At 47.4% G+C, this 12,420-nt stretch overlaps 1 protein-coding gene across 1 annotated transcript in view; it reads left to right on the top strand.

Annotated features, from left to right (window-relative positions):
- RABEP1 (rabaptin, RAB GTPase binding effector protein 1) overlaps positions 1 to 12,420 on the top strand; it is a 68,421-nt gene that overhangs the window by 19,656 nt on the left and 36,345 nt on the right. The window contains exons 3-4 of the mRNA XM_011237032.3: positions 7,842 to 8,045; positions 9,709 to 9,869. Of these exons, the coding sequence (XP_011235334.2) occupies positions 7,842 to 8,045; positions 9,709 to 9,869 (365 nt within the window). The remainder of the gene's footprint in view (positions 1 to 7,841; positions 8,046 to 9,708; positions 9,870 to 12,420) is intronic.

The following is a 12,420-nucleotide window of genomic DNA, read 5'->3' as shown; positions in this document are numbered from 1 at the left end:
GCCAGCGAGAGAGGGAACACAAGCACGGGGAGTGGGAGAGGAAGAAGCAGGCTCATAGCGGAGGAGCCCGATGTGGGGCTCGATCCCAGAACTCCAGGGTCACGCCCTGAGCCGAAGGCAGACGCTTAACGACTGCGCCACCCAGGCGCCCCTGGTTTTAGCTATTCTGACAGGATGTGAGGTGGTATCATTGTAGTTTTGCATTTCCCTGATCAGTGACGTTAAACATCTTTTCATGTGTCTGTTGGCCATCTCTATGTCTTCTTTGGAAAAATGTCTATTCGTGTCTTCTGCCCATTTATTAATTAGATTATTCATATTTTGGGTGTTGAGTTACATAAATTCTTTATAGATTTGAGGTACTAATCCTTTTTTAGATATGTCAGTTGCAAATATCTTCTCCCATTCTGTAGGTTGCCTTTTAAGTTTTGTTGTTTCTTTCACTGAGCAGAAGCTTTTTATTTTGATGAAGTCCCAATAGTTTATTTTTGCTTTTTGTTTTCCCTTGCCTCAGAATACATATCTAGAAAGAATTTGCCACAGCCAGTGTCAAAGAAGTTACTGCCTGTGTTCTCCTCTATGATTTTATGGTTTCAGGTCTCACATTTCGGTCTTTGGTCCATTTTTTATTTTTTATTTTTTTTATTTTTTTATTTTTTTTTTTTTTTTAAAGATTTTATTTATTTATTTGACAGAGATAGAGACAGCCAGTGAGAGAGGGAACACAGCAGGGGAGTGGGAGAGGGAGAAGCAGGCTCCCAGCCGAGGAGCCTGACGTGGGACTCGATCCCGGAACGCCGGGATCACGCCCTGAGCCGAAGGCAGCCGCTCAACGACTGCGCTACCCAGGTGCCCCTGGTCCATTTTTTAATTTATTTTTGTGTACGCTGTAAGAAAGTGGTCCAGTTTCATTCTTCTGCATGTCGCTGTTCAGTTTTTTCCAACACCATTTGTTGAAGGGGTATTCTTTTTCCCATTAGATGTTCTTTCCTGCTTTGTCAAAGATTAATTGACCTGTGGGTTCAAACCGGTTGTGTTTCTGTACAATTGCAATGAATAATCTGAGAATGGAACTAAGGAAACAATTTATAGTAGCATCAAAATTAATGATATATTTAGGAAGAAATTTAACAAAATAACTGTAAAGCTTGTACTTTGAAAACTTTAAAAAGAGTATTGAAAAAACTTAAAATTATCTAAATAATTGGAAAAACATCCTGTGTTCGTATATCAGAAGATTTAATATTGACAATACCCCCTGACTGACGTACAGATTTGATGCAGTGTCTTTCATCGTCTCAGTTGCCTTTTTGTAGACGTGGACAAGCTGATCCTAAAAGTTATTCGACAGTGTTAGGGATCCAGAATAGCTAAAACACTCTTGGAAAACAGAACAAAGGTGGGAGGACTTGCATATCCTGATTTCAAAGCTTACTACAGAGCGGCCGTGATCAGGACAGCGTGGTGTTGGCCCAAGTGTAGGTAGGAGTTCCATGGAGTAGAGTTTAGAATCCAGAAGTTAACCTTCTTATACGGATGGTCAATTGATTTTTTACAAGATGCCAGAATAATTCAGCTGGGAAAGAACCATCCTTTCAACACATTGTGCTGAGACATCTGGATATCCATGTGTATAAGGATGACGTTGGGGCCCCAGCATCTACGCTGATTCACCTGGAGTGTGTCAAGGACAGAGGTTTAAAAGATAGAGCATAAAACTCTTAGAAGAAAACCTGGGGATAAATCTTGGAATTGAGACCTTGGAATTAGGCAGTGATGTCTTAGGTAGGACGTTACAAGCAGAAGCAACCACTGAAGAAGTAGGCAGAGTGGACTTCGTCAAAATCAAATGGTTTTTTTGTGTTTCCAAGGACACTACCAAGGAAATGAAAAGATAGCCCACTGAATGGAAGACATTTTTGCAAATATTATATCAGATAAGGGACTTTGACCTCTATGTATCGGGAATTCGTACAACGTAGGTAGTACAGAGACAGCTCAGCTAAGAATGGTCAACAGGTCTGAACAGACATTTCTCCATAGAAGGTGCACAAGTGAACACGTGATTATGATGCTCTGTGTCATTAGCCGTCAGAGAAACACAGATCAGAATTACAGTGAGATGCCACCTCACACCCACTAGGGTCCTGTATCAGGAAGTCAGTTAACAATAGGCTGTGGAGAAAGAGGTACTCACACACACTACTGGCAGGACTGTTACGTGGTCCAGAGATGTGGAAAGTAGTCTTTCAGTTCTTGAAATGGTTAAACAGAGCTAGCACTTGACCCAGGATTTCACTCCTCGGTGTATACACAAGAGAAGAGAAAATGTGTAGCAGCGTTATTGATAATAGCCGAAATGTGGGGAACAGCCTGCCTGTCCCCTGACGGACGGACACACTGTTTTATTGCTCCCGCTTGAAACGCCGAAGCAGGGACGGACTTTGGAGGCACTGTGCTAAGTGACAAGCCAGTCCCAGAGGATCACGTATGAGTACATTGCTCTGAAATATCCGGAGGAGGTAGACGGTCAGTGGGGTGGAAGGTCGATGAGTGGTTGCTTGATGCTGGGGGGCTGGGGAGTTGGGAGGTAAAGAGCACCGGCTTTCCTTCTGGGGGGATTAAAATGTTCCAGAATTGATTGCGGTAATGGTTGCATAAGTCTGTGACTATATTAAGGCAACGGGACACCACTCCACGTCTGTTGCAACGGCCCACATCTAAAACGCTGACCACACCAAATGCTGCTAACGTGGAGCGGTTCAAATGTTCTTCCGTTGCTGCTGGGAATTGGAAATGCTTACAGAGCCGAGCGTTCTCTTAGCTGATACGATCCAGCAGTTCCCTCCTTTGTGTGTGCCTGAGTGGATGTGTGTAGCAACTTTATTCACAGTCACCCAGACTTGAAGGCTATCAGGACGCCCTTTAGTAGGTGAACAGAGAGGCTGGTACATCCAGGCAGTAGAATATTTGCATAAACAAGAACGGAGTCACCAAAAGACCCCCTGCCGTAGGAGTCTAATATAGGACCTCCGGAAAAGGCGAAACTGCGGAGACAGTAAAGCGACGAGTGATTGCCGGGGCTTAGGAGGGAAGGAGGAATGACTAGAGCAGAGAGGATTTTTAGGCGGTGGAAGTCCACTGTAGGATTCACAGTGCTGGATCCATGTCATCATACGTTATCCTCATGGAGACTGTGGACTTTGATAATGTGTCATTGTAGGCTCCGCGTTGATCACAGATGTATTGCTGTGGAGACGGATGTGGACACTAGGGGAGCGTGTGTGGGGGCGAGGCAGGGAATGTACAGGAACTCTGTACTTCGTGCATGGTTTTGCCGTGAGCCTGACATTGCTCTAAAAAAAAATAAAGTTCGTTAGTTTAAAAAAAATGTCTGACACTTGTTAGAGTGTGTTGTGGAGTGCACATGGGGGGACGGGGCAAGATTGCCCCTAGGTCTGTGACTGCTGGAGCTGGGTAGCGGGTACGCGAGGCTTATAGTAACTTCTGAATCTGGTAGGGGAGGTGTCCCCACTTCATGCAGAACCACTGTGGTGTTTTTATTAAACTATGACGGAGCACGTTCTGTGCGTGCAGGAGTAGTCAGGATAGCCCAAGTACTGCTGGGCTGGGCTAGACGGTATAGTACTGGCATGAGAATGGGGCATTGTTAGAGACCAGAGCTTCCATCCTCGGGTCCTCACATAAGCAGAAATTTGATATACGACGTAGATGGCATTATAACCTGGGAACATCTGTACAGGAGAGCTAGACTCCTGCGCCCACTAAGGCGATAGGCGGTGATCGGTGCCGCGGTGTTGCAGTTAACACACGAGATCGAATCTCAGAAGCAGTGTTGACGGATAGAGGTGATTGCAGAAGGGTCCCAGGCTAGGAGAGCATTAAGGTGTAAAGCGTGCGTGGTCAGGACACCTCCAAATTCCCGATAGTTGTTACTTGTGAGGGAGATGGGTCATTTGTAATGTTTTCTCTCTCTCTCTTTTTTTTTTCCCCAAGATTTTATTTATTTATTTGACAGAGAGAGAGACAGCAAGAGAGGGAACACAAGCAGGGGGAGTGGGAGAGGGAGAAGCAGGCTTCCCGCTGAGCAGGGAGCCCGATGCGGGGCTGGATCCCAGGACCCTGGGATCACGCCCTGAGCTGAAGGCAGACGCTTAATGACTGAGCCACCCAGGTGCCCCTGTAATGTTTTATTTCTTTTTCTTTTTTTTTTTTTTTTTTTTAAAGATTTTTATTTATTTATTTGACAGAGATAGAGATAGCCAGCGAGAGAGGGAACACAAGCAGGGGGAGTGGGAGAGGAAGAAGCAGGCTCATAGCAGAGGAGCCTGATGTGGGTCGATCCCAGAACGCTGGGATCACGCCCTGAGCCGAAGGCAGACGCTTAACCGCTGTGCCACCCAGGCGCCCCTGTAATGTTTTATTTCTTAAAAAGAAATTGAAGCAGGTGTAACTGTAATACTAAAAATTGATGAAGCTTGGGCACCGGCTGGCTCAGCCAGTGGAGTGCGAGGCCCTTGATCTCGGGGTCGTGAGTTCGAGCCCCACGTTGGGTGTAGAGATGACTTAAAAATAAAATCTTAAAAAAAAAAAAAGCCCCAAAACCCAATGATGACACTAGGTGATAGGTAATAAATGTCCATCACAGGTTTCTATGTTTGTGTCTGTGTGGAAGTGTTCTGTTAAGGCTTAGTGCACACAAACGAAGCTTCTTGTTCGGGTCCTACCTCACACATCGTCCAGAAGACGTGTTTGTGGTAACTGGAGAGATTTTACTCCAGCTTGGGCACAGAGTACATCAAACCCGTCAGGTGCGGCAGGGGCACCGTGTTTGTATAAGGAGGTACTCACGTTTTTAGAGATGCATGTGTGGTGTGTTACGTGATGTTACATTGTTTCTGGGGCTTTTTTTTTTTTTTAAGATTTTTAAAATTTCTTCATTCGACAGAGATAGAGACAGCCAGCGAAAGAGGGAACACAAGCAGGGGGAGTGGGAGAGGAAGAAGCAGGCTCCCAGCAGAGGAGCCCGATGTGGGGCTCGATCCCATAACGCCGGGATCACGCCCTGAGCCGAAGGCAGACGCCCAACCGCTGTGCCACCCAGGCGCCCCTGGGGCTTATTTTTAGCATACTTCTTAGAAAAAGGATGGTTGAAATAAATGTGGCCAAATCTTGGTGCATCTCGGTGATGGGTACATGAAAGATTGTCGTGCTAGGTTCTCAGTTTCAGAGCGTGTTTGAAAATCTCGATCGTTACATATACAAAACCAAAGTGGGTAGTAACTCTCCTTTAATAATAACTGGGACCGTTGGCAAACAGCTGTGAAATGTTTTGGTACAGAAAATGTAGGTCTCTCTAACTTTTACCTTCTGTTTGTCAGCTCATTTGAATATAAATAAGAAATAATGTAGCGTATAATAAAGATCTTACCTAAATATACATCAAGTAAGCCAGGAACAAAATTCGACCTAGTCTTCCTGCAGGCTCTCTGTCCTGCCTTTAACTCTGTGGAAACATGGCAAATTAGTATTTGGGTTTGTATTTGCAGGTTTTGTTCACGGTGACAATGGGATGGTGTGTGTTTAGCTCTGGGTAATTTCTGGTGAATAGAGAGGAGGAGGGACATCAGCTTGAGCAGCTGTGAGTGCGTAGACCCGAGCCTTGGCAGAATCGTACTTTTCAGAAATGCACAGCGTATTCCAAAGACAAGGCTTTTTCTCTTACCTCACATTTTGAAAAGCACTCAGAACGTGGAGCTGACGCACACAGTTTTCTGTCTGTGGCTTTGGGGTCACTGGCACACACCCACCAGTGCTTCCTACGTGTCCGTCTTTCCTTCCAGATAGGTCCTTACTGTCTGCAGTTAACGTTCTTATCACTGTCTCTAGCGAGTGTTTCAGAATGGTTTTTTAAAGATTTATTTATTTATTTGGGGCCGGGGGTGAGAATCTCCAGCAGACCCCCCCTGCTGAGCCCGGAGCCTGTGGGGCCCTCTTCCTCCACCCCGAGATCATGACCCGAGCCGAAACCAAGAGCCAGACGCTTCACCGACGGAGGCACCCCCCAAAAGTTTTAATAGCGATGGCAAAGCAACGTGAAGCAGGTGTTGAGGGAGTAGAGATCGAGCGACTTAAACTTAACACTAGTGTTTCCTCTGTGACTCAGACTGCCAGACCTAATTACTGAGTGTTTGATCACGATGGATGTCCTCACAACGTTTCAGAGTTCTTTCACATTATCTATTTGATTTTTTCAAGTACTCAGAAATCGGTGCCGAGAAGCGTTGCCGCTGTCGCGGCTTGAGGGCTGCGTGGTCCCTCCACGTCGTGCGGCGGCCGGTAACAGAGTTAGGTCCTAAGTCAGACTGCTGTCCTGGCCGGTCAGCTTAGTTAGTCTGTAAAGGAAATTGACGACTTTGCAGAAAGATGAACGGCCCTTCTGCATAAATGTCGCATAACTTAGATGGTGAGAGATATGGAAGAGTTAAGAGACAAACCGCAGCCGACTGGGAGAGTTTTCTAAGAAAGTAAAGTCAATATTCGGTATATGTAAACTACTCTTCCCAGTCAGAGGGAAGACGGTTCATTAGAAACCCCGGTAAAGGCTCTCACCGAAGAAGAGACACGGGCATTAATCACCGTGTGAATAGATACTCAGCCTCACTACTGATGGGGGAATTCAGATTACAGCTGTTTCCAGCTTCTCCCCATGACGCTGGCAAGGGTTTTGGAAAGTGGAGAATAGTGACTGTTGGTAACTGTCTGGGGAACATACTGTTGGTGGGTTCCCCTGGTGGGACAGTCTGTTTGGCCAAACACACGCCCTACCTGGGCTTCAGTCCTGCAGTGGCATGTCGGAGGAACAATATTTAAGAGGTGCCAAAGGGATGTGGGGAAGAGTCATCCCGACTTTAAGAAATCCTTGATCATGTCTAGCTGCTGTGTTGTACTCTGGCTTTCTTTTCTCCTCTGTTAACCGTTTCTTGAACGTTTACTTTGTGCAAGTGTTGTACTAATAAGCATTTTTGGTAAATTGTTTTATCATTAAAGCAGCCTTCTAGAGGGGTGTTTTTTGTTTTTTTTTTTTTTTTAAAGATTTTATTTATTTATTCGACAGAGAGACAGCCAGCGAGAGAGGGAACACAAGCAGGGGGAGTGAGAGAGGAAGAAGCAGGCTCATAGCAGAAGAGCCTGATGTGGCTCGATCCCATAACGCTGGGATCACGCCCTGAGCCGAAGGCAGACGCTTAACCGCTGTGCCACCCAGGTGCCCCTAGATGGGTGTTTTTAATCCCCATTTTGTAGATGTGGAAACTGAGGCCAGAGAGGTTAAATAAGTTCATTAGCCAGTGGGTGAAAGAGTCTCAATTTAGCTTTAAAACTATGGCCTTAATCACTATCTGGTTGGATAATTAATAAGTAATGGATTTGTGATACCGTGCATACCTTGAATTTTATCTTTATTAATTTCATTTTGGGGGCCCCTGGGTGGCTTGGTCAGTTGAACATCTGGCTCTTGGTTTTGGCTCAGGTCATGATCCCCAGGTCCTGGGATCAAGCCCCGAGTGCAGTCGGGCTCCCTGCTCAGCGGGGAGTCTTCTCCCTCTGCCCCTCCCCCTACTCGTGTGTGCGAACTCTCTGTAGAATAAATAAATCTTTTAAAAAATTTTTCATTTTCTAAGTTAACATTTTAAAATTTAATGGTTAACGTCTTCATTCGAATGTTACCATCATAAACATAACGCTTTATCTCTTCCTTGGGGTGTCAGCCCGATCCCGTGAACCCTTCATTAACGGAGAGGCTTTGACTCTCTCCCCAGAGGATCTGAAGAGGCAGAATGCAGTGTTGCAGGCGGCCCAGGACGACCTGGGGCAGCTGCGCACACAGCTGTGGGAAGCCCAGGCGGAGGTGGAGAACATCAAGGCCATTGCCACCGTCTCTGAGAACACCAAGCAGGAAGCGATCGATGAAGTGAAAAGACAGTGGAGAGAAGAGGTTGCCTCGCTTCAGGCTGTGATGAAAGGTAAAGACCGAGAACGCTCCGTCTGTGCCGTGATCTCCCGAGCGCCGCTGCTGATGGTGGACGACGTTCTCACAGGGTCTTAGGCTGCATTCTGAGTTATCTGTGGCTTTGTGCGTGCCTGTCGTTAGGGTGCGGTGTCATCTCTGAAATGAGGGCCCGCCGTCTGCCTCTGTCCTGGCTTTGGTATTGGAGGCTCAGCGTGAGCGTGTGCCGGGCGCTGAGCGAGGGCTGCGCTCACCCCTGCTTTGCAGCAGGCAGGGCCGGCTGTTCTGTAGGAGTGAGGCTGGGCGCGTCAGAGAAGCCGGCAGTGTGGGTGCGGGGGGTGTGCGGGGCTGGAGAGGCCTCCCACCCGGGGTCAAGTCACTACATGCACTTCCTTATTGCCCATCCAGTCCAGCGTGGCCAGAATTTTACATTTTCAGGGAAAGTTTGGGTTTTGCTGTGACTCTTCCTGCAGTCTCCGAGGTAGAAAGGCACGGGCTCGAATAAACAGGCTTGATGGGCTGCCGGCCTCTGATGCCGGACTAAAGGAAGAGTCCGGGTTGAGCCTGTCTGCTGTCGGCGCCAGTGCCCCGTGGCCGCCTGTGTCTCCGGCCAGACCATAATGAAACGAAGGAAGTTGCCCCTGAAGCTTTGGGTCCCTGAATTCGTGTCATTCATATTACGAATGTGAAACAGTGGTGACTTTCTCCCCCGTCTTGGCCTACGTGTCACTTCTGCCCAGTGCTCTGAAAGAAGGCAGGGGACGCTAGCTCCCCTCGGGATGCCTGTAAGCCTCACGGCAGCCAACACTCGTGGCTCACCCATGTGGGAGTCCGTTCTTGCCACAGAAGCAGCAGGCCGGAGGTGGGGACTCTGGGCCACGTACGGCCTCCATGATGGTACCAATGTCCCAGTTCCTTCGGTCCTTCTGGTTCTCCATCCCTTAGCGCATGGTTTTCAACACCATTCTCCTTACGGCTGAAAAGTGGCTACTGCTCTTTCAGTCACCTCAGAGACGGAAACATTTTCTAGAAGTCTCCAGCGTGTGCTCCTCCCATTTACTGAGCTGTGTGGTTACCCATAACTACAAAGGCAGCTGGAAAATCTAGTTTTTAAATTGGGCCACTGACTTCTTAAGCAGAATTTGTTAGGAAGGAGGAAGAGGTGGGAGTTAGTGGGTAACCAACAGTGTTTACCCCGTAATGCTTTCAGGTTATATTAAAGATAAGGCCATCTAATAAAGACTGTATAGAAATGGTCTCAGTTCAGAAGCCTGGGTGACAGGAAGCTATTCCCGGTGCATATCCCTTTTCTCACACGTTCAGGTCGTTGGGTGGGGGTGACAGTCCCGTTTGTATCAGGAGCCGGAGCGTAGCGTGTGCGAGCCGAGGTTTGGCAGAGGTGGCCCAGCTCTGCACGCCGGCCCTGCTGCTCTCCGCCACTGGCCAGCGTGGAACCTTTGCTGCACGTCCCTCGTCCGTAACAACGTTCGGCCGTGAAGAGTAGGGACGGTTTAAAGCTCTTAGCGGAGCTACACGTAATGAGAACCGAAATCTGACTTCCGTTCTCGTTGCTGTCTTACGTAAGTTAGGCATGAGCTCTTCGTGTAAGCCCTAACGATCCGGTGCGCCAGGACGCGCGTGCTCAGAGCGCTCACGCCGCACTCTCGCCCTGTTCTTAGAGACCGTCCGCGACTACGAGCACCAGCTGCACCTCAGGCTGGAGCAGGAGCGAAGCCAGTGGGCGCAGTACCGCGAGTCCGCAGACAGGGAGATAGCTGACTTGAGGCGCAGGCTGTCCGAAGGCCAAGAGGAGGAGAACTTAGAAAACGAAATGAAAAAGGTATGTAGGAAAATACTCGCCCATAGGAGTATTCGCATGCGAACGCGGGCTGGTTCCGCTGACCTTACTGCGGCGACAGCGGACCTTTCTGTGTCCCGTGGGGGGGTCGTGTGGACGGCACCAGAATGCAGCACGACATGACCTGACCCCCGTGTGGCGGACTCCCTCCCCGTCCTCACATGTGTGACCGACCGCCTCCCCCCGCACCTGCCCCAGCCCTGCTGGCCCCTCCCCCTGCGCTTGCTTCTCCTTGTCTGTCGCATGCACGGGGTTCCCTGCTTCTCATGCGCGCTGTTGGCGGCCTTTCTGTCCGCGTCGGAGTGGGAGCCTCCTGAGGGCAGGAGGCTTGTTTAGTGAGGACCCTGCCTGCGGGACTGTCTACTCCGTGAGCGGGGGCGTGTCCAGACCAGAGCGTGACAACAGAGGTTGATTTTCTGTCCTAACGTTCTGTGGCTCCGTTGTGACGCCTGTGCCGCGTGCCACGCCGAGCGCGTTACCGCGGATGCCGGGACTGAATAGTACGCCAGTACTGCATCAGGGAGAACAGTTAAAAAGCTTTTGGCCAGTGTAATTATATGAACTTTTCCTTTAGTAACGTAGGTACATTCATATATTTTAAGTCACATATTCTGTAAAATAATAACGGATTTGATTTTTTAATTTGGAGTAATCATCCTCTTTGGTTCCTAACCCTTGGTCCGTACAAGGACTATTTTTGTGTATTTAGAAGGTTATTTGGTTTTTATAATAACATAAAAATCATCTGAGAACCCAGCAGCCCAAATAGAAGCTTTAAACACGAGGAATAGTTTTTTCCGTTCCGTCTTGTTCCAGGACGAGGCTGTGACTCAGCATCTCCATGAGGACCTGACAGCGTCTTGATGTTGCTGGAGTCACTGAGTCGTGTGACCGTGTGGTCCACAGCAGGCCGCCGTCCCCTCCGCGGGACGTGGAAATGCTTGTATTTGGTGCTGTCCCTGGGAGTTGTAGCCCACGTCTTAACAGGAGATCGTCGTTGTGTTCATTCTTCTGACACATTCATATCCATGATTTTCACAACCTGCCATGTCTTGTCAGTCTTAAAACTTGTTTCATTTTTTTAAAATTTATTTATTTTTAAAGATTTTATTTATTTATTTGACAGAGATAGAGACAGCCAGCAAGAGAGGGAGCACAAGCAGGGGGAGTGGGGAGAGGAAGAAGCAGGCTCCCAGCAGAGGAGCCCGATGTGGGGCTTGATCCCATAACGCTGGGATCACGCCCTGAGCCGAAGGCAGACGCTCAACCGCTGTGCCACCCAGGCGCCCCAAAACTTGTTTTATTTTTAAAATAAGCTTTAATTTTTAGAACGGTTTTCGATTTACAGAAACAGTGTGAAGATATAGAGAGTCCCATATACCCCACTCCTGGTTTCCCCTGTTATTAGTATCTCTTGTTAGTGTGATATATTCGTCACAACTAATAAACCAGCATTGATTCATTCTTACTGACTCAGGTCCGGGCTTTTTATTCACACTTCATTAGTTTTCACCTAATGTCCTTTCTACTGTTCTGAGATCTCCTGTACAAAACCACATTGCGTGATGCCGTGTGTCTCTTTGGGCTCCTCTTGACTGTGACAGTTTTTAAAATTTTCCTTGTTGTCGTTGTTGTTAAAAAAAAAAAAATCCAAAAAGGTGTTTAATAAAATGCAACACCCAGCCATAAAAACAGTTCTAAGAAAATTCATAAAGGAAGGCAATTTCCTTATTTCCTTGTTTATCAGAAACGAACCGATAATAAATATCGTAACTGATAGGAAATTCTTGAAAGCTGTTTGCCCGGAAGACAAAACGCGGAAGGATGCTAGCTTTTCTGTCTTCTGTTCCATACCACCCTGAAGGTGTGGCCTTGGCGATAAAGCAGAGGAAAGGAAGAAAGTCAGAGGATCAGCTGTCACTCCATAAAAACCTTATATCTGGATGACACTTTCTTTTTTGTTATTGTTGTTTTGTTTCGTTCCTAAATTTTTAAAAAGTTTTAATCCCAGTACGGTTCACACGCAGTGTTCTCTGAGTGTCGGGTGAGTGGTACAGTGACTCCGTGCTTCCGTGCACTCGCCCGGCGCTCGTCACACGCGCCCTCCTTAATGAGTTTCCCTGCTGCCATTTAAAGAGGTCATCCTTACGAGTTTCGATTATAGTGACACGCAGCACTCCTGGGGTCATCGGTACGTCAGTTAGCGGCTCAGCCTATGTTAACTTCTTTGCTTCATCCCTCCGTTTCTTCCTGCCGATTTTTATCAGCAGGTCTCTGTAAGTATCCCAAATTAGCCTTGACTCTAGATATTTTAAGCTCATATGTCTTTTCCAAACAGGACTTAGTTAAAAATAAAATAAATGATGAAATGACTCTTTAAGGACTGGAAAACAAAGTGAGTCCCTCTTTTTCTGAGAGAGATGTTTTTCGAGGAAAATTTCCATGCATATTTGGGCATATATGGTATTTTCCCTATCGTGAACACTTAAGGATAAACTTGAGCCCTTTTAAATTTCGTGAATAAGGTTAATTT

The sequence above is a fragment of the Ailuropoda melanoleuca genome, chromosome 17 (assembly GCF_002007445.2).
Source record: "Ailuropoda melanoleuca isolate Jingjing chromosome 17, ASM200744v2, whole genome shotgun sequence".
Classification (NCBI taxonomy): domain Eukaryota; kingdom Metazoa; phylum Chordata; class Mammalia; order Carnivora; family Ursidae; genus Ailuropoda; species Ailuropoda melanoleuca.
Note: the sequence above shows the minus strand (reverse complement) of the source record. Positions and strands in the feature narration are given on the sequence as shown.